General features: G+C 47.3%; 1 protein-coding gene across 5 annotated transcripts in view; it reads left to right on the top strand.

The window, feature by feature from the left end:
• Positions 1-22,889, top strand: part of cep112 (centrosomal protein 112) — a 289,566-nt gene extending 266,677 nt beyond the window's left edge. For 3 of the 5 annotated variants that reach the window (XM_078401444.1, XM_078401446.1, XM_078401445.1), the window contains 3 exons: positions 1,328-1,429; positions 10,223-10,287; positions 15,090-15,459. In XM_078401444.1, the coding sequence (XP_078257570.1) occupies positions 1,328-1,429; positions 10,223-10,287; positions 15,090-15,093 (171 nt within the window). In that variant the 3' untranslated portion in view covers positions 15,094-15,459. Of the gene's footprint in view, positions 1-1,327; positions 1,430-10,222; positions 10,292-15,089; positions 15,460-22,766 lie in introns of those variants that run through there. The other 2 variants (XR_013547414.1, XM_078401443.1) reach the window with 2 other exon arrangements.
• Positions 22,890-23,108: the final 219 nt, after the last annotated feature.

A 23,108-nucleotide genomic window follows, 5' to 3' on the forward strand; every position in this document is an offset into this window, starting at 1 on the left:
AGACACTTAATGGAATCAACGTTGCATTTGCTCAGCATTTAGACACAGAAAATGCTGCCCTTTCCTTTCACCACCAGGTTTGATAGCTCGGTTCCTTTCAGTTAGACTAACTCCAGATGAATGCAGAGCAAGTTAAAGAGATGGGAGATCACTCCAGTTTCATAGCCAAAGTTCACCCCTAAAGCAATGGCATGAACACATCACCTGGTCATTGCAGGTGTGTAACCCATGGGATGAAGAGTAAGCATACCCTTATGTGTAAGAAAGAACTGCAGATGCTGGTTTAAATCGAAGGTAAACACAAAATGCTGGAGTAACTCAGCGAGACAGGCAGCATCTCTGGAGAGAAGGAATGGGTGACGTTTCGGGCGTACTCTTATGCCTTTTAGACAGACACGTGGATACGCACGGAATGGAGGGATCTGGATCACGTTTAAGCAGTGGAGATTAGTGTAACTTGGCATCATGTTCATGTTCCTGTGCTGTATGTTCCATGTTCCATCTTCAGCCTGCTCCCATGCAATTCCACTTTCCTGCCTGATCCTTTGAACCTTTAGTTCCCCTAAAGTTGAAAAATCCACACATCAGAGCCTTGTGAATAGATTGAAGGACTCGATCTGTGCTGGTCTCCGCGTTAGAGAATTCCAAAGATTCCTCCTCATCTCGTTCCTAAACAGTGTTTCTCAGTATCCTGAAGCTTCAGTCCCAGTTCCAAATGTCCCCTCAGCATCGAGCCTGTAATGACCCTCAATGTCGTGCATGTTGAATGAAGCTACCTTTTATTCTTCCAAACTCAAAAAAGTGAAGCCCAATGTTTTTAATCTTTCCTCGTAAGGTGACCACATCACCACATTGTTGTGGGGGCTTGCAGATGGAAGGGAAAAAACTGCAGATGCTGGTTTAAATCGAAGGTAGACACCAAATGCTGGAGTAACTCAGCGAGTCAGGCAGCATCTCTGGAGAGAAGGAATGGGTGACATTTCAAGTCGAGACCCTTCTTCAGACTGATGTCAGGGGAGGGGGTGGGACTTTGTCCCGAGCTGGAAGATCTACCTTGCAGAGGGAAGATTGGCTGCTGTGTTTTCTATAATGCACTGGCCATTTCTAGTTAGATACAGAAATGCTTAATTGACTGCAAAGGTTGAATTAAGGTGGTGAAAGGTGCGTGATAAATATGTCCGTCTTTATCCCTTTAATAACAGCACTTTCCATTACTAACAAGTCTTCACGTTCAGTCACATCATCTGCAGAGTTTGCCATGTCGTAAGATACGACAGCCTGCAGTTAAAAGTGAGAACTGATTGGCATTCTCCCGCTTTCTTTGCAGATCCTTCAAACTCAGCAAGAGTGCGAGATGAAAATCAAAGGGCTGATGCCTGCTGCCATCCAGAAAGAACTTGAAGACACCATTGATTCCATGAAGTCTCAGGTAAACCTCATCAGCCTCCCTCCTGCCTTCTAAAGTGAATATTTCTTTCTGGGATGGATGTCTCTGTCCATGGGTGTCAGCTACCTTTCCAATGCTTCACCATGTAGCTAGTTCTGGTCACAGTGAGAGTCAGCGAGATATCTCACCAAGGCTCAGAGGCTGCAACAGGACAGGGTCGTTTCCCTCTCTGGCAGTGGGCCACCAATGCCATTTGTAGCATTCCTTGACATTCAATGCCATTACTATCAGAGGTCCCACCATCAACGTTCTGGGGGTCTTCATCGACCAGAATCTCAACTGGACCAGCACGTATGTAGACTTTAGACCTTTAGAGATGCAGCGCGGAAACAGGCCCTTCAGTCCATCGAGTGAGCACCGACCAGCGGTCACCTCATACACACACCAGGGACAATTTTTACAACTTATCAAAGCCAATGAACCTACAAACTTGTGTGGGCAGGAACTGCAGATGCTGTTTTAAACCGAAGATATACGTAAAATGCTGGAGTAACTCAGCGGGTCAGGCAGCATCTCTGGAGAGAAGGAATAGGTGACGTTTCGGGTCGAGACCCTTCTTCAGACCGTCTTTGGAACGTGGGAGGAAACCAGAGCACTCAGAGAAAACCCATGTGGTCTCAGCCCCCTCCCCTGACATCAGTCTGAAGAAGGGTCTCGACCCGAAACGTCACCCATTCCTTCTCTCCAGAGATGCTGCCTGACCCGCTGAGTTACTCCAGCATTTTGTGTCTATCTTCGTGTTACAAGTAGAAATGTGCTGTCCTTTTACAGCTGTGCCTTTGACTGAAGCCTTGTGCACCTATCTACCTGGTTGGCATCCGTTTGTGGGGAGCTATGCAGATGACTTGCACCTGGATGAAGATGGCAAAGTGGCAGGTTACAGCAGGGTTTGGGGGATGGTGGAAGAGCATTTGCTTCCCAGAACAGCTCTGGTGAGACTTTATTTCACATGGTGTTTCCTGTCGATTGTTTTCTGTGTACAGTGTTGAGGTGCCAGCACAGTGACAGTGCCAGAGCAGATGATTAATAGGACAGGTTTATCTCTTTGAACCCAGTGCACGTTGTAATGGAGTAAGTGCAAGTCAGTCTGTTGCAGGGCAAACCCCAGGGACGTTTAGATACAGATTCTCCTGCCTTGCAGCTCTTGCACCCACACAAAAACCTGGGGGAAATTGCTCCAGTACAAACAAAATGTTCCTTTGTTGAATAATCATTGTTTGTAGAGAAAACCTCAGTCAACTGATTCCATCAACTGCTGTGTGACAAGGGAGCAAAGCATTGAAATTCACGACCAAAATAACACTGGCAACTACCGACCGTTTCATTCATCTCCTCCACAGTGAGTATTGGGTGCCAGGGGTGGCGGTGGAGGCAAATACGGAAGTAGCGTTTATGTGACTTTTAGATAGCTACATGGATTTAGTTTAGTTTAGTTTAGAGGTACAACGTTGAAACAGGCCCTTCGACCCACTGAGTCCTCACCAACCAATGATCACACCTACACCAGTCCTATGTTATCCCAGTTTTGTATCCTACACACTAGGAACAATTTACAGAAGACAATTCACCTGTAAATCTGCACGTCTTTGGAATATGTGAGGAAACTGGAGCACCCAGAGAAAACCCACGCAGTCACAGGGAGAACGTACAAACTCCGTGCAGACACCACCTGTGGTCAGGATCGAACCTGGGTCTCTGGTGCTGTGAGGCAGCAGCTCTACTGCCGCGCCACTGTGCAGCCCAGGATGTGCAGGGAATGGGAGGATCTGGGTCATATGCAGGCAGAGGAGATGAGTCTACCTTGGCATCATGTTCGGTATAGCATTGTGGGCTGAAAGGCCTGTTCCTGTGATATTCCTCTACGTCTGTTCTTCCCCACGTTCACGAGTCAAGAGTGTTTCATTGTCATATGTACCAACAGCAGCACAATGACCCGGTGTACCAGAAAGAAAATGCCAACAGGTATCCAGTGAAACTGCCCTGTGGATAACCTGTACCTACACCAATTCCAGAGACACAAATTCCTGATGTGTTTATCTAATTCTTGAGCCACAATTTTATTTTTTATTTCCTTTTGGCAATTAGATATTTTTGTAGTGAATGCTTTAAGCAATTAAACGGGAGATTACAGCCAAACATCATCGCAGCTTATCAGCAGAGCTGAGTAACAATTGTTTTGCATGCATTCCTGTCACATCATGGATTTAGCGTGCACTTTCATCTTCACATTTCACCTCCAGAATGGGGCAACAGCTGTTTGGTTACACAACCTCCAGGCACTTTTCCCCTCACTGTACAAAGCTGTGAGGCATACTGGAGTGTTTACACTGGATAAACCACAGTGTGTGAAACATTTTACGGCCTGCCAATGATTTGGGGAACCGGGGATCACATCTGTGCTCCTGCTCCTCATTAAAGAGCCCAGCAAAGCCAAACCACTCTTACATTAAACCACGCTGCATTACCTGCCATCATTGACAGTAAGATCCCAAAACAAGGACCTTACCTCAACACACATGACAATTAAGGGTCGAGAGTGTTTAATTATCATCATGAACCGACCACAGAACAATGAGACTGTTACTTGCAGCTGCATGACAGGCCTGTAGGTACAAGATTCAAGATTCAAGATATCTTTATTTGTCATCCAAAAAACAAGTTTTTTGGACGAAATTTAGTCACCCACAGTCCAATAATAAAAGCAGTAAAACAAGCAAATTACACAACCCCAACCAACACACTTAAAAAAGAAACATCCATCACAGTGAGTCTCCTCCAGTCCCCTCCTCACTGTGATGGAAGGCCAGAATGTCTTTTCCCTTCCCCTGCCGTCTTCTCCCGCGGTCAGGCTGGTGTCGTTGCCACGTTCCAGGCCGCGCCGGACGGTGAAAGGTCCGCAGCGGGCCGACCCAAGCCCCGCGATCCGGGGCGGGCGAAGACGCTGTCGCTGCCGCTGTTACAATATACCATAAGCAAACCAAACCAATAAATTGATAACCACAATGCAAGTGCAAGGGCTTGAGGGCCTGTGCTAAAGGCAGAGGTTGGACAGACTCAGACTTCATTCCTTGGAACGCAAGAGGCCAAGAAGTGATCTTTATACAAGAAGTATAAAATCATCAGGGGAATGGACAGAGTTCATACATCATAGGAGCAGAATTAAGCCATTCGGCCCATCAAGTCTGCTCCATTCAATCAGACCTTATCTATCTATCCCTCTCAATCCCATTCTCCTGCCTTCTCCCCATAACCTTTGACACCCATACTAATCAAAAATCTGTCAATCTCCACTATGAAAATCCTACTGACTTGGCCTCCAGAACCGTCTGTGACAATGAATTCCACAGATTCACCACCCTCTGGCTAAAGGAATTCCTCCTCATCTCCTTTCTAAAGGTACATCCTGTTATTCTGAGGCTGTGGCCTCTGGTCCTGGACTCTCCCACTAGTGGAAACATCCTCCCCACATCCACTCTATCCAGGCCGCTCACTATTTGGTAAGTTTCAATGAGATCCCACCTCATCCTTTTAAACTCCAGTGAGTGCAGGTCCAGTGCTGTCAAACGCTCGTGATACAGTAATCCAGTCAACCCCCGGATCATTCTCATAAACCTCCTCTGGACCCTCTCCAAAGCTAACACATCCCTCCTCCGGTACAGAGCCCAAACCTGCTCACAATATTCCAAATGCAGTCTGACCAACCCATTATGAAGCCTCAGCATTACATTCCTGCTTTTATGTTCTTGTCCTCTCGAAATGAATGCCAAAATTGCATTTGCCTTTTTTACTACCAATTCCACCTGCAAATTAACCTTTTGGGAATCCTGCACCAGCACTCCCAGGTCCCTTTGCACCTCCAATTTCTGATTGCTCTCCCCATTTAGAAAATGGTCTTCGCCTTTATTCCCACTACCAAAGTGCATACCCACACACTTTGCCACACTATATTCCATCTGCCACTACTTTGCACACTCTCCTCACCTGTCCAAGTCCTTCAGCAGATACCCTGATCCTCCACGCTGCCTGCCCCTCCACCCATGTTTGTATCATCCATAAACCTGACCACAAACCCACCAATTCCATCATCCAAATCGTTAATGTACAACGTCAAGAGAAGTGCTGACCCCTGCAGAACACCGCTAGTCAACGGCAGCCAACCAGAAAAAATCCCCTCTCTTGCCACTCTTTGCCTTGTGTCATTCAGCCAAGCTGCCACCCATGCTCGTACCTGCCCTCTAATGGGCTCTCATCTTGTTTAGCTGCCTCACGTGTGGCACCTGTCAAATGCCCAGTCTTTTACCCAGAGGAGTGGATTCAAGAAGCAGAGGGCATTGGTTTAAAGTGAGAGGGAAAGATTTAATAGGAACCTGAGAGGCAACCTTTTCATTTGGAGGGTGTTGGGTATATGGAACAAGCTGCCGGAGGTGGTAGTTGAGACAGGTGTACTATGTCAGCATTTGAAAGACACTTGGAAAGGTACATGGATAGGAAATATTTTGAGGGATATGGGACAAACACAGGCAGGTGGGACTAGCGTAGATGGGACATGTTGGTCGGTGTGGGCAGGTTGGGCCAAAGGGCCTGTTTCTGTACTGTATGTGCAACCAGACAGTCCATTGAGGTTCACAGTTGAGGTCAGTGTGGTGTCGTGTTCAAGAGCCTGATGGTCGTTGGAAAGAACAACTTGCTGCAGACTCTTCCTCCCGAGAGCCCCAGCATCATTGAAACCAGAAGCCTGTACTGTTCCCAACAATCGTTACCCTGGAAAATTGTATCACACGTGGAAATACTGCCTTAAAGCAGTGGAGCCAACAACGGCCAAGGCTCCATCTCAGCAATATTATATTATACTTGTGAGCCAAAGCATTACGTACAGGAGAAAATATCACATGATAGAGTATGAACAGGTACTGAGTTAGCCAACAGAGATGGGGAAGTGGAAGGTGAGATGGGGATGGGGAGGTATGGGGCAAAGAGTCTGGCGAAAGGGTCTCACAGTGGAGACAATGTTGGGGCAGGGAGCTGCAATAGTGGGAGGTTGTGAATATTCAGTGGCAGAGAACTTCATGAGGGCACTACCTGCAAGAAGGTGTCCACTCACCCTCCTCAGAGGCAGCCTGGGCAAAGCTTTAGTTTGAGTTTATGCTTTTTTTAGTTTTTTAGAGATACAGGGTGGAAACAGGCCCTTCGGCCCACCGAGTCCACACTGACCAACGATCAGCTGTACACTAGTTCTACATGCTAGGGACAATCTGCAGAGGCCAATTAACCTACAAAGCTGCACGTCTTTGGAATGTGGGAGGAAACCGGAGCACCCGGAGAAATCCCACATGGCCACAGGGAGAACATGCAAACTCCACACAGACGGCATCCTTGGGCCAGCACTGTAAGGAGGCTACTCTACCGCTGTGCCACCGTGCTGCCCCTAAATCAATCCACTTAACATCCCATCAACCCTCCAACTGCGATCTGCTTCAGGGCCCGAGCATTCATACATAGCAACTGTGTTGTGACATAACACAATGACATAAAGATAAGAGAGAAGCAAAGAACTGCAGATGCTGGAATCTTGGGCAAAACACAAAGTGCAGGGCGGGTCAGGCGGCATCTATGGAGGACGTGGATAGCCGATGTTTTGGGTTGGGACCCTTCTTCAGACTGTAAAAACAAGTGTCAGCAACTGACATCCACACTGCACACAGTAGAGTCTGTGCATGTCCATGTCGTGCTCATTGGTCACACAGTGCCCAGAGGCTTCATCTGGCCACAGACTCCATTGGAAAGACACTTCCACCCGCCTTCCCCACCGTCATAGAAGCCAGTCTTCAACCGTTTGAATTTGATTTACTCCCCACGATATCAAAACAAGACCGAGTGCACTAAATGCAACAAAGGCAACAGGGCCAAGACATTCCCCAGCTATAGTACTGAAGGTTTACATTCCACAACCAGGTGCTTCTTGTTCCATTGCTGTTGCAGATTTGTCATTGACTTGGCCAGAAATTACCCGCATGTGTCCTTCCCATAAAAGGCAAGGCAAAGAGGCCGTCTGTTCAGAAACATCAGCAAAGTAATGGAAAGTACCAGAGAGTCATGCAGCGTGGAAACGGACCCTTTGGCCCAATTTGCCCACACCGACCAACATGTCCCATCTCTACTAGTCTCACCTGCCCGTGTTTGGCCCATGTCCCTCTAAACCGGTCCTATCCATGCATCTGTCTAAATGTTTATTAAACATTGCGGTAGTGCCAGCCTCAACTACCTCCATACACCCACCACCCTTTGTGTAAAGAGTTCCCCTTCAGATTTCCATTAAATCATCCCCCCCCCTCATCTTAAACCTGTGTCCTCTGGTTCCCTCTTCCGCAACTCTGGATTCCACTCCTGTCATTGATGGGTGCCATCAATAGGGTACCAGCCCACCTGTAACCTGCCCACTGATACTCAGCTCAGCTTCACACTTTATCACAGTCTTCAACCACATGCTGGATTCCAGAGTAACTGCCCTTAATGTCCAGGTAGTATTTGACCTGATGTGACGTCAGGGAGCCCTGGGAAAACAGGCGCTAATGGACATGGGGAGGGAAGTGCTCCACTGGTTGCAGTCCGACCTTACAAAAAGAGTCAGAGGAAGGGTCTCGACCCAATACATCACCAATTCCTTTTCTCCAGAGATGCTGCCTGACCCGCTGAGTTACTCCAGCTTTTTGTGTCTATCTTTGGTATAAACCAGCATCTGCAGTTCCTTCTTACACACTTACAAAAAGACAGATTGTCAGATGTCAGTTTGGGACATTGCTGTGGAAGTTTCACAGGCATTATTCCATAGCAATGGCATAACTTCCATCACAAGGATTGAACATGGAGCATGCGTACACGGGTGGGACATGGGCCAAATGTAGGCAAATGGGACTAGCTTAGATTGGGCATCTTGGTCGGCATGGATGAGCTGGGCTGAAGGTAGGGTTGCCAACTATAGCATTCCTAAATACGGGAAATGGTGATGTCACCGCCCCGCGCCCAACATGACCTCACCCAGCCAGCGGCCACGTGCTCCCGCTCCACCAATGGCGGAGGCCCGGACCGGGAGGTGGGTTGTGTAGATAAAGAAAATACAGATGCTGGTTTAAATCGAAGGTAGACACAAAAAGCTGGAGTAACACAGCTGGTGAGGCAGCATCTCTGGAGAGAAGGTATGGGTGACGTTTCGGGTCTTTGACCCAAAACGTCACCCATTCCATCTCTCCAGAGATGCTGCCTGACCTGCTGAGTTACTCTATTTTTTTGTGTCTACCTGGGAGGCGGGTTGCTATGCAACCTCCATTAGACTGCGCTGGGGCCTCCACTGTCCACACCGCACCTACACTGTCCGGAAGGTAGGCACAGAGTTTAACCAGCATCTGCAGTTTTTTCCTACCACACTGTCCGATCCTACAGCGCCCCCCAGGCCCAATACAGGACAAGGGCGGTCCCGTACAGGACAAACCAATTTAGCCCAAAATTCGGGGTCCCGGCTATAACGGCACAGTTGGCAACCCTAGTTGAAGGGCCTGTTTCCATGCTGTGTGACTCTGATAGATGCTTGAACTTTGAAGGTGGAGGAATTGCCTGGCACATAGCTCATTGCAGCAGATGTGTCTTGTGTTTAACCTGTGGCCTTCTGCTGGTCCCATCGTTCACTGAGACACAGGGAATATGTGGCGGCTCTCAGCTCGGGTCGAGCGCATGCAAACAAGGACAACCACTCCCTGCATCGGCTGACTCCTGCCTCTGCCGACACTGCGTCCCAACCCCCTCCTCACTGTGTTCGGTGCATGCAGACCAACGCAAATCATCTCAACGTACAAAACACAAAATACCCCCCTCACCTGTATCCACCTATCACTCGCCAGGCTTTGTCCCAACCCCAGCTCTCTTCCCAGCTTTCTCCCCCTGACCACCTCTGTAAACTGCTCTGAGCGTGTAGATGCGACAATTAGATAACGTAGAACTAGTGTGAATGGGTAATCGATGGTCGGCATGGACTCGAAGGGCCGAAGAGCCTGTTTTCCTGCTTTATCACGAAATAAATTCTAAAAAAAACACTGTCCTCGTACGACCGAGGTCAAGCAGATTTGGACATGAAAGGATAAGAAAATAACTGCAGATGCTGGTACAAATCGAAATGATTTATTCACAGAATGCTGGAGTAACTCAGCAGGTCAGGCTGCATCTCGGGAGAGAAGGAATGGGCGACGTTTCGGGTCGAGACCCTTACTCCAGCATTCTGTGAATAAATACCTTGGACATGAAAGGATCTCGTTGGGTTCGAGAGCCAGGTACCTGGTGCCAACTTGGGTCACCAGGTTAGCGTAATGGGTGGTGGGGAGAGGGACATGGAATAAAGACCCCAACCGGCAGTAACTGAGGAAGGCCCTTCCTGTACAAACAGAGGCACTCCAGCGAGCAGTGTTAGCAAGACACAGTATGGTGAAGATGCCTTTGTGTTCATTGCCTGCAGTCATGAACATTACACCTGCTTCATGGATAATTGCTTCAGAGATGACACACTGCCTACCTCTACACTCTAGCTCCTGTAGATACTAACCTCTCTCACTTGCTCTGGATATACAGGGAGGGTCATCAGACTGAGCGGAAAGCAAGCTAGTTCCTTTAGCATTTTAATTTGCCGGGCGTTAGATGTAATATTAATGTTAGGGTGTAGCAACCTGGTTGTCTTTTTGAAAAGGTTTGGGCTATTTAATGGTAATATCACTGGTCTTCTCGTTGTTTTAGATAACTTTCCTTCAGAAGAGAGCATCTGTTCTTCAGGAGGAGCTGAACACCTATCGGAACAGAAGGTGAGAGTCACTTCACAGGCGATTTAATCCTCTCACTTTCCAAAAGCCTTCACCCTCCCTGGCTTTTTAATGTCACCGAGTGGGAGCCGCAGCTTGCTGTCTGCAACCAGTTAAAGTATAGCTGCAGTGGTTACCATGGCGACATAATTCAAGTGTGGCTGCAAACCATAAAACTATTTTTATGGAGGATTTCTCCCCCTCCCCCCAGCACAGGTGCTGACTTTCTGAGTTGGTCTACAGTCACTCTGGTGGTGGTGGGGGGGTGGGGGGAGAGGGTGTTATAGGGACAGAAGCCAAACAGCCTCGGGAATCTCACTCAGGAGGTTGTTATTAATGCGGGCGCCCCGAATGAGAGGGTGGAATGCTGATGGAACCATGGGGTGCATCGCAGCTCGGCCTGCCTTTCTGCAGGCTTGTGTCGGCTGAGAGTGAGAATGCAGCCGAGCAGAGGGGCTGAGGTTAGGTGTCATGTAGCGATCTGCCCTGCTGAGATTAACCAGCTCAGGCAGACACTCCCACTCACAGCCCGGCCAGCAAGGCTCAACAAAGCACTTGACAAGCTCACCGAGCCTACGGGCAAAGCTGATCAAACCCGCGTTTTGGGGTGGGGATAAAAGACACAGAGTGCTGGAGTAACTCAGCGGGTCAGGCAGCATCTGTGGAGAACATGGATAGGCGACGTTTCACAGAGTGCTGGAGTAACTCAGCGGGTCAGGCAGCATCTGTGGAGAACGTGGATAGGTACACCTGTGGAGTAAGTCAGTGGGCAGGCAATATCCCTGGAGAACATCGACGACATTTCTTCCTCCAGCAATTTGTGTCGTTTTTAAGTGATGGGTGGATAGGGGTGAAGGGGGGGAGTTTATTGGCAGGTGGGTGGGCAAAGGCCAGAGCTGAAAAGACCAAAGTGCGAGATGGGGATGGAAGAGGCGTGAAATGTGAAGCCAGAGGAAGGAATATAGTTGGGAAGAGGGGGGGGGTGTGGAAAAATGGATGCACATCTAAATGGTGCATAGGGAAGAGAACGAGAAAAAGGGGAGAGGTGGAGGGTTATATTACATTTGTCCTTGTCTTCACAAGAAGCATTTAGCATTAAAGTCACACTTTCTGTAACCCAGAAACTCCAGCAGAACCTCACTCCTGTTACCTCTACGTTTAGCTTAAGAAAATAACTGCAGATGCTGGTACAAATCGAAGGTATTTATTCACAAAATGCTGGAGTAACTCAGCAGGTCAGGAGAGAAGGAATGGGTGACATTTCGGGTCGAGACGCTTCAGTCTGAAGAAGGGTCTCGACCCGAAACGTCACCCATTCCTTCTCAACGTTTAGCTTTATTATTGTCAGGTGCAGTGCGTTACAGTGGGAAGCTTTGTTTCCCATGCTACCCAATCAAGTCAGACAATTCTGTACATGAATAAAATCAGGTCAAACTCAAGAACAAGAGGTCGAGGGAAGAGAAAGATACAGAGTGCAGAATATCTGAAGAAGGGTCTCGACTCGAAACGTCACCCATTCCTTCTCTCCAGAGATGCTGCCTGGCCCGCTGACTTACTCCTGCATTCTGTGTCTATCTTTGATGTAAACCAGCGTCTGCGATTACATAGATAGACAACAGGTGCAGGAGGAGGCCATTCGGCCCTTCGAGCCAGCACCGCCATTCAATGTGATCATGGCTGATCATCCACAATCAGTACCCCGTTCCTGCCTTCTCTCCATACCCCTTGATTCCACTAGCCCTAAGAGCTCTATCTAACTCTCTTTTGAATGCTTCCTCCACATAGTCCTCAGCATTTGGGATATCTAAAAAGCAACTTTGTAAGGGGGATTTGGAAACTTGTAGGTCAGAATCTACCCTTGGCAAGAGGCTTTAAATATTTAAGATTCCTTGACTGGCAAAGAGATGTTGAAGGTGGCTTGGGAATTGTTAAAGTTGCAATCTTTTCCAGATGAAATGAGGGTTTTTATGGATCAGAGGGTGTCCCGTCCCCCCCCCCCTCACAAGGGCAATGACAAAGATGCCATAGGGCCCTGATTCCATTGGTGTTGGCTGCTCTCCAGACAAGGGTCACTTGCCCATTCCCTCCGCTGATGCTGCCTGGCCCGCAGGGTTGCTCTGGCACTTTGTGTTTTGTTGGAGGCAGTTTTTAGCGAAGGGTTCAGCAACAAAAGTCACCTGATGTTTTGGCCACCAGAACCGAGTCATCCCCACCCCATTGCAATATTTGACCACTTTATGCCTTCAGTCGTCCATCCTACAATCTCCTGGAGTCACACAGCAGAGAAGGTCATCTGACCCAGCACATCATTGCCGTCTCCTTGAAAGAGCCCGCCAATTAGTCCCGCTCCATTGCTGCTTCCCCTCAGCCCTCCAAGTGTTTTCCTTTCCATTTATCCAATTCTCTTTTCAATGCACTTTTGAACCTGCCCCCATTATCCTTCGAGGCAGTGCATTCCACATCACTCGCTGTGTAAAGGAATGTTTCCTTATGTCAGTCCTGTTTTCTTTGGCCGGTCACCTTACACAAACTCATTATAAAGTGGCTCGATTCCAAATTTAAAGTGATCACACTCCGTCACGTCGCAGCGAGATGCCTCGCCACAATAAAGGCGCATGTCACTGCAAGCTGATACCTGCGTTGATGAGAGTTGGGTGACCCAAACTAGTGTGGCCTCCACCTGATGCCAGGTATGTGTTTTTAGAACGTCATTCCCTCTCCCCTGACTCTTAGTCTGAAGAAGGGTCTCCATTAGGGTTGCCAACTTCCTCACTTCCAAATACAGGACAAGGTGATGTCACCGCCCCACGTGACCTCACCCAGTCAGTGGCCACGTGCTCCCGCTCCACCAATGGCGGCCGCCATTGGTGGAGCGGGAGCACGTGGCCGCTGGCTGGGTGAGGTCACGTGGGCCGAGGTGCGGTGACGTCACCCTTTGTCCCTTATTTGGGAGTGAGGAAATTGGCAACCCTACTAATACGGGACAAGGGCGGTCCCCTAAGGGACAAACTAATTTAGCCCAAAATACGGGATGTCCCGGCTAATACGGGACAGTTGGCAACCCTAGTCTCGACCCAATACATGTGCTTTTCCTTTTCTCCAGAGATGCTGCCTGACCCAATGAGTTACTCCAGCTTTTTGTAAATATCTTCCACGATGTAGGATAGGTTTCTGTGTATCCACATCAGTGTAAAATGTAGTCTGAGGAGGTGGTGTCCCCACAGCTTCTCCTTCTTGCTGAAGGATGACATGGACTGTACTTCAGAGATACAGTGTGGAAACAGGCCTTGGACCCACCGAGTCTGGCCCAACCAGCGATCACCCCCGTACACTAACGCTATCCTACACACCAGGGACAGTTTACCATTTTTTTAACAGAAGCCAATTAACCTACAAACCTGTACATCTTTGGAGTGTGGGAGGAAACCGGAGCACCCGGAGAAAACCCACCTGAACCTACAAATTCCGTGCAGACAGCACCCATAATCAGGATCGAACCCTGGTCTCTGGCACGGTACCGCTACTCTACTGCTGAGCCACTGTGCTGCTCAAGTACTGGAGAGCTGCCTTGGCAACACAAGGAACTGCAGAGTTTGGCTGGGGAGGGATGAGTGAAGCAGGGATTTGTGGACGGGTCTCGGAAGGTGGGAAGGGGTGAGGATGGCAATATATGACTGGTGGTGGGATCACGTTAAATTGCCTTATCTTTCAAGAGGGTTACCATATCTATTTGATGTCATTTATACAAATTAAAATAGAAAAAGAATTAGCAGGGCAACATGCAGAGCAGAGGGGAGTGAGGCTAGCTGTCTTGTGGAGCCAGCACGGACTGAGCAGGCCAAATGGCCTTCTGCATTGTCACCTTTCTGTGATTCTGTAATGAAACAGGATGTCCAACACAGAATGTAGAATGAGCCTGAAAGGTTTCCTGTTTAAGGACAGAGTCCAAGGCCATTGCAAAATAAATGTACAGCGCTTTGGAGCCAGCAGTGTTAATTATCATCATCAATAAACCTTGAATATTATTCAAAGGATACGATGCCTAAGAATCATATAATGATAGGATTATATGACAGATAAAGAGGCCATTTGGTTCACAGTGACTCCACTGACTCATTGAAAGAGTTATTGTACAAGTCTCATTGCCCTGTGAGTATCACCCAGTCTCTGATGTATTATTGGCAATGATTGTAAAATATAGAATAGACATTTATATGGGGAAAAAATGATGATCTTTGTTCTGGGATCCACATATTTTCAGACAAGCTTTGTCTGTGATTATATATTAAAACAAAAAGCTCTCTCTGTGCCAGACTCTGCATCAGGATACCAGAGATATGATGTGGCCACATTTAATAATCGCGTCTCTCTGATGCTGTGTATTTTGCTTTGATATCAGCATTTCAATGCAGCTGCTGATTTTGCTCCATTCACATGATGCTGTATATTTTACATTTGAAACAATTAGAGTTGGGCCAGCCGCTTGTGTGTGTGGGTGTGTGTGTGTGTGCGTGTGCGTGTGTGTGCAGTGTGAACGTGACTGATTATGGACTCTCACTATAACGCCAGTCATCATTATTAAAGCGAATGTAAAAATCTGCCGTTGCATTCTCCTGCCAGTGCTGCATTCCTGCCAGCTGGATGCGATTACAGCACGATATGTTTACATAAGGAGTTCCCATTTTAAGTGTGGATGCTGGAATCTAGTATGTCCACGGATGTTGAATATATGAATAGCCTTGTGCATTTTCTCATAAATGTATTTAAGGAGGATTTGTCCAACATTTTTCATTTTTGTATTTCAGATGATGGGCTGCTTTTTGATTTCCTTCCTTCACTCATATCTTTAATACAACTAAGATGGGATGGAAAGAGATTCAGCAGTATCAACAGCTACTGTGTAAGGACAAGCATCTTATGTATGGAATCAGTGAGATTAGAAGCTGCAGTATCAGTAATCTTTTATTGTATGAAGGACAAAGTCACCTATCTCCCCACTAGTGTTGTGTCTGCGTTTCTGCTTTGGTTTTGTTCTCTAACTTTTCATTTCTATTTTTGCTTTTTTTAATTCTTTGTACATTTTTATTACATAAACTATTAATAATCTGTAAGTCTGTGCAGTGCCAGTATTTTGCCATTATTTAAGCCTGTGGTTCTATGTGTTCATTAACAATCAAGTTCATATTTAAAACTATGCTTTGTATTGTGTATCATTTTGCGTTTTTTTAATTTTTACTTATTAAAGTATCTTTTTCATGTATGTTTGTTTTAAGATTTTATTTCAGTGACATTTTGAAGAAGCTTTCTGCCATAATTAAAATAACTTGTGGCCCAGATGATAATGTGAATAATGTTCTGCTACCTTAAAATGACAGTAATTTATTCACAAGGTTAAATATTTTTGATGTATATCATCTTTCTGTAGACTGAATCGTTATTTATAAGCTTGAACCACCATTTATTAACCTAAACCACAATGTATTAGCCTGGACTACCATTTATTGGCCCAGGCTACAATAGACAATAGACAATAGACAATAGGTGCAGGAGTAGGCCATTCAGCCCTTCGAGCCAGCACCGCCATTCAATGCGATCATGGCTGATCACTCTCAATCAGTACCCCGTTCCTGCCTTCTCCCCATACCCCCTCACTCCGCTATCCTTAAGAGCTCTATCCAGCTCTCTCTTGAAAGCATCCAACGAACTGGCCTCCACTGCCTTCTGAGGCAGAGAATTCCACACCTTCACCACTCTCTGACTGAAAAGTTCTTCCTCATCTCCGTTCTAAATGGCCTACCCCTTATTCTTAAACTGTGGCCCCTTGTTCTGGACTCCCCAACATTGGGAACATGTTTCCTGCCTCTAATGTGTCCAATCCCCTAATTATCTTATATGTTTCAATAAGATCCCCCCTCATCCTTCTAAATTCCAGTGTATACAAGCCCAATCGCTCCAGCCTTTCAACATACGACAGTCCCGCCATTCCGGGAATTAACCTAGTGAACCTACGCTGCACGCCCTCCATAGCAAGAATATCCTTCCTCAAATTTGGAGACCAAAACTGCACACAGTACTCCAGGTGCGGTCTCACCAGGGCCCGGTACAACTGCAGAAGGACCTCTTTGCTCCTATACTCAACTCCTCTTGTTATGAAGGCCAACATTCCATTGGCTTTCTTCACTGCCTGCTACCATTTATTAGCATAAACCACCATTTATTAGCTTGGACTACCATTTATTAGCCCAGGCTACCATTTATTAGCATAAACTACCATTTATTAGCCTGGACCACCATTTATTAGCCCAGGCTACCATTTATTAGCATAAACCATCCTTCATTAACCTGGCCTTCCATTTTATTGGTCTGGACCATCATTTTATAGGCCAGGCCACCTGCTATTTTTTAGCCTGCAAACGTAATTTTCCAGTTCTGGACCAAATTTTGAAATCTAAAAGATAAGTAGTCTGTTGTTTGTGTTATCTATACTACATCAATGTAATATTTGGATGTTAAGATATTGAAATATTTGATTAACGATCAAGTTGAGATTGGGGTGACCCAAACTGTGCTGCAAGGTCAGAGCAATGTATCATCTCCTTGAAATAGTTTCCTCGCCTCCACCCAACTCCGGTGCGAGGCAGCGAAGATTCACAATGTGGGCCCAGAGTGAGGAAGGATAGGGCGACAGCCATGGAAACAAGTAGAACAATTTATACCCAAGGTATCAAAGTATATGGAGAGAATTTCAGGGTGGCACACTGGCGCAGCTGGGAGAGCTGCTCTCACAGCACCAGAGACCCAAGTTGGATTCTGACCTCGGGGCTCTCTGCGTGACGTTTGCACCCTTTCCCTGTGATCGCGTGGGTTTCCTCCCACGTCCCAATGATGTGCAAGTTTGTAATTGGCCCTCTGTAAATTTCAAAAGTGTGTAGGGAGTGGATGCGAAAGTGGGATAACATAGAACTAGTGTGTACAGGTGATCAATGGTCGGCGTGGACTCGGTGAGACCAAGGGCCTGTTTACGTGCGTTCTCTAAAACGAAAAACAATCATTAAAATATGAGGGCCTAAGCCCCAAACACGAAAGACCCTACACCACACAGAGTCATAAATATCTCACGCAATACTTACCTCATACTCCAGAACACAAAGGGATCCAGGCCTGGCAACATATCCTCCATCACTCCTGGAGTGGGACTAAAGGCATGGTTGCACATTGATCTCAACTTGTAAAAGTAATTTCTTTGGGTTGGAATCTCAGGAGACACACGACAAAGATGCCACTATTTGGTGCACTGAGGAAAACCGCGATGGATGGATTTCCAGCCCAATGTTCATGCCGAGATCAACTCCAAAGGACAGCAAGTAAATTTGCCCATCAGCCGCACAGAACTGTACCCAGCATGAATGACAAGTTCAGAAGAATGAACTCTTTTATTCATGAAGTTAGGAGTTGTAAAGTTACGGGCGATGATTCGGTGCTGGTTGACACTCCGTATAGACCGTAATTCCAAGCATTCCTCGTTACATTTCTGACATGTTACCCTCCAGCGATATTTACATTGCGGATCATTCCATGCAAGCAAGACAACTTGTTTTAATGTAACGTCTTTGATGTTGTGAACATCCCAAAAGGCAAATAGAGATACAGAGTGGCAATGAAAGGGTTAGAAATTTAACCAGAGGCAAGACCAAGGAGATAGATTCAAAAGTGGGGAATAACCAAGGCGTCAAATTTGATGTAAAGACTTTCACAGCCTTGGGGGCAGACGGAGGCTCTTGCAGTGGAAGAGGCTCGGGAGAGATTGTGCCTGGTGTCAGAGAATGCAGGGGGCCCATTGATACGAGGAGCTGAAGGGTTGAGGAATGGAGTTGGGTGATGTGAATCTACACACATTCACACATGGGGACAATGTTGTGCGCCCAAGGCTTTGGAGGTATTGATCTATGAAGCTATTGGTTCTGAACGTAATATAGAACAGCCCTGAGGGATAGAGTAAGTATTTGTAGGACATCGCAGGTGTTTTCACCTCATCAGAATGGTGAATCTGTGGAATTCATTGCCACCGACAGCTGTGGAGGCCAAGTCAATGGATATTTGTAAGGCGGAGATTGACAGATTTTTTGATGAGGAAGGGTGTCAGGGGTTATGGGGCGAAGGCAGGAGAATGGAGTTGAGAGGGTAAGATAAATCAGCCATGACTGAAAGGCAGAGTAGACTTGATGGGCCAAATGGCTTTATTCTGTTCCTAGAAGGTATGATAAAGAGTTGTTTCAAATTAAGGGCAGTGATTTCTTGAAGTAACTGAAGATTGTGCCACAGATGAAGGGGGTGGGTCTGACTCGATGGGTCGGTGGCTAGTTTCTGAGGCAATGCGTTCTCTCTACTGTGTGCACAGGATTCCTATGCCCTCCCAATACATGCAGATTCATAGTGCAGTCCCGAATACTCCTTCTCTGCTTTGAGCAGTCACGGCCTAGAGATTCTCAGGAGAGAGGCAACACGTTGCATTTTTTCAAGGTGGCTTTTCACACTTGAGGCATTTCCTGTGCTTGTCTGTTCACCTCCATCCCTGCCACAACTTGGAGCAGAGTATCTGGTTCTGGTGCCGGGGATGTGAGCGACAAGTCCTGGCCAGTAAAGCTGCCTGGGTGTGACAGAAGCCTTGGTGCTGCACGTGTTGGCCTGGGAGGGGGTGCTGATGTTGCTTCACTTATTATACAGATGGATGTGAAGGATTTTGCTGCAACAACATTGGTGATGTCTATCCAATACCTGAGCTACCTGCTAAAGATAGTCCAGGTGCGGATAGGAGGGCAGCAATGACGTGCCCAGTAATCCTCATGTTTTAGGCCAAGTTTGAGATTTTGATCTTTTTCCCCTCACACAATCAAACACTTTATTTGTACATGAATGTTGACAGTGGGATTCATCATTAATGCCATGGTTTTGTTTAATTTAGAGATACAGCATGGAAATAGGCCCTTCAGCCCACTGGGTCCATGCCAACCATCGACCACCTGTTTGCACTTGTTCTAGATTTTAGATTTAGAGATACAGCGCGGAAACAGGCCCTTTGGCCCACCAAGTCCGCGCCGCCCAGCGATCCCCGCACATTGACACTATCCTACACACACTAGGGACAATTTTTACATTTACCCAGTCAATTAACGTACAAACCTGCACGTCTTTGGAGGGTGGGAGGAAACCGAAGATCTCAGAGAAAACCCACGCCGGTCACGGGGAGAACGTACAAACTCCGTACAGATGGCGTCCGTAGTCAGGATCGAACCTGAGTCTCCGGTGCTGCATTCGCTGTAAGGCAGCAACTCTACCGCTGCGCCACCATGCTGCCCTTCTATGTTATCCCACTTACACATCCATTCCCTACACACATACAAACTCGCACTTGGGAGGAAACCCAGAGAAAAATCACAGGAACAAGGTGCAAACTCCACACAAACAGCACCCGAAGTCAGGCTCGAACCCAGGCCTCTGGCATTGTGAGGCAGCAGCTCTACCATCTGACTACCTTCATTCAAGAGCTGGGGCCTGAGATATGGGAAGAGGCCCACATTTTTCAAGGTCTCACCATGAACCTTTGTCAGAAGGCAGTGCTGTACAACAGAGTGGCAGAGGACTTTGCTATTGTGTATGTTCAGTGTCAGGTCCAACTTGGATGCTTGAATGAAAGCATTGATGATAGCTTGGAACTCTTGTCTCCAAACACAAACAACTGCCATCTGCACTGCAAGTTGATCACTGAGCATGAGTCAAGTTGGTTCTGGAGTCTATTCACCACAGGTTGAATCGTTCCATGTTAGTCCTGAAAATGAGCTCCATCCTGCAGGTAGTTTGTTAGAAGTATGCCTGCAACAATGCAGCAACAAAGCTTGAAGCTGAATGCCTGAGAAAATAATAAGATAAGGTCTCCTCTAGAGAGACACAAAATGCAGGAGTAACTCAGCGGGTCAGGCAACATCTCTGGAGAAAAGGGATGGGTGGGGACCCTTCTTCAGACTCCTCTATGTTGGTTAAGGCAGAGCAGGCAACGTTACTGAGATGTCGGTAGGCAGATGGTGCACTTTGTATCCTGGACTTTCTTGCGAAGAATTGTTACTTCTGTTTAAGCATTGAAGTTGCTGGAACAAAGATCATCCTGCATGAACCAGCCATCCCACCACTCGTGTCTGGTCAGGTGGAAGGTGTTTTTTAATATACTTGTTATCGGTGTTCCGTGGAGCAGGGTGAGACAGTCCATGAATATTCTCCCCCTGCAGTGGTCTTCCAAGAAACGCCGCACCTACTGACTGAAGAAGCATCCCGACCTGAAACGTCTGTGTTCTCCAGAGAAGCTGCCTGACACGCTGAGTTACTCCTGCACTTTGAGTCTTCTTTTGTAAACCAGCATCTGCAGTACTTTATTTCTACATAAACCATCCCTCGCTCCTGTAGGCTGCAATTAAGAGGCATTATGCAGGGAATGGAAGAATATGGATCACATGCACACAGACGACATTAGTTTATCTTGGCTTCGTGTTCAGAACGGACATTGTGGGCTGATGGGACTGTTCCTGTGGTGTGCTGGTCTATGTTCTAAACTACAACAGTCAGTGCTTTAAACTTTAGAGATACAGCATGGAAACAGGCCCTTCGACCCATCGAGCCTGTAACCCCATACTCTAGCACTATCCTGCACACCAGGGGCGATTTACAATGAATAGAAGCCAATTAGCCGACAAATGTGTACGTCTTTGGAGTGTGGGAATTAACTGGAGCACCCAGAGAAAACCCAGGCAGTCACAGGGAGAATGTACAAACTCCGTACAGACAGGGCCATAGTCAAGGATCAAACCCAGGTCTCTGGCGCTATAAGGCAGCAACTCTACTGCTGTGCGACTGGACTGTCCCAAGTCAGTCAGTGCTTGATGAAATACGTGAGTGAAATCAAGTGTCCCTACAGGCAAGACTGCCACTATTACAGTTCACAGTCTCCCCCCTCAATCGGAAAGATGTATTTCTGTGTGGTGATCTAGGTATGGTCAGCACCTGGCAACAGTGGTAGATCTCACCTTCCATTCACCTGTCAGGGCCGGCCAAACCCTTACCATCTAAAACTCTGGCCAGCCCTTGGATCTTCTCTGATCTCCGCCCTCATGCCTTTCTGGACAGTTTCCTTTGATTTCCCCATGGATGCCCTGTCTCCTGCTGTCAACGTCAATGCTCCACTTTGCCTCTCTAACCCTTTCTCCTCCTGAAGGATCTTCCTGAAACCTACCTCACTGAGGCTTTCCTCAACAGTCCTTTGTTCGACGAACAAACTGTTCGATTAGCGTTTTGTAACTTTGTCGGCACCAGAAATGTGGCGACTCTTGTGTGTACTGCCGAGGTGAAACAGGGCCTTCTGCCCAACTTGCCCATGCTGACCAACATGCCCCATCTACACTAGTCCCACCTGCCCACATTTGGCCCATATCCCTTTAAACCTATCCTATCCATGTACCTGTCCAAATGTCTCTTAAATGTTATAGTGCCTGCCTCAACTATCTCCACCGGCAGCTCGTTCCATACACCCACCACCCTTTGTGTAAAAGATTTATCCCTCAGGTTCCTATTAAATCTTTCCGCCCCTGAGCAAGAGAACCTATGTCCCCTGGTTCTCGATTCCAGGTGCTGACCATACCTACTCTGGGCAAAAAACTCTTATGCATTTAGCTAATCTATTCTTCTCATCATTTCTAACACCCCTATAAGACCACCCCTCATCCTCCTGCTCTCCGAGTATTAAAGTCCTAGCCTGTTCAACCTCTCCCTCTAGCTCAGGCCCTTGCGGCCTGGCAGATAGTAGAGGTAGGTACAACAATATTTGAACAGGTGGATGGATAGGAGAGGTCTAGAGGGATATGGGCCAAACAGACAGCAAATGGGACTAGCGTTGCTGGGGTATCTTGGTCAGTAACGACAAGTTAGGCCCAAGGGCCTGTCTCCGTGCTGTATGACTGTGAGTTTGCGGAGTGTGGTGGGAGTGACGATAAGCCGACATCTGACCTCCAGCTTGCTGCATTCTTCCACGCTGCAATGTGCAGACACGGCAGTCTGGAATGCACTGATAAGAACCCTGCACCTGGCCAGTGTTTCTCACAGGACCGCCAACTAACTGTCAGTGCAATGCTGCCCATTCAACTCTTCCAGCGAGGCGACTGTGCATTATGAACCCATTCCCAGTTTATGATTAATTTCAAAATAAATAGCTTTGACAAATCTGCAATAGATTCCAAACAAGAAGAGCTTTGTAGTTGGTTTTGAAAGAAGCAGCGAGATTCTTGCATCGTTTTGTTTCTCAACTCTTATTGGGCAGAGAGCCTGCCCTAGTTAGGCCATGACTCAGAGGTTTGAAGGAGACCAGGGACAATTGCTGCCCGGTGCACCATGGGCATTGTGTCAGCTTTGAGGTCTTGATCTTCCCACATTCTTTTCCTCAGGTAGTCAAGGCCAGTGCAGTGAAGGTGATGCTGGATTTCCTCACTGAACGCCGAGCTTTGCCGACAGCTTGATTTGGTGGACACTCCGAGATGGTTCCATCGTCGGCCTTTGATCAATGGTGAGTTCGCTCGCTGGTCTGCATGTTCCACAGGCTTGGTATCCCGGAGCCAAAAGAGGGGTTGTGTTCCTGATTGGCATATTGGCCAAACACGGGAACGTGGGACTAGTTTAGATGGAGCATCTTGGTTGGTATGGATGAGATGGGTCGAAGGGCCTGTTTTGTGCTGTATGACTCCGTGAGTCCAGGGAGGGGAGCAAGAGTGATGGTATGATAACAACAT

This window comes from Rhinoraja longicauda, chromosome 6, assembly GCF_053455715.1.
Source record: "Rhinoraja longicauda isolate Sanriku21f chromosome 6, sRhiLon1.1, whole genome shotgun sequence".
NCBI classification, from domain to species: domain Eukaryota; kingdom Metazoa; phylum Chordata; class Chondrichthyes; order Rajiformes; family Arhynchobatidae; genus Rhinoraja; species Rhinoraja longicauda.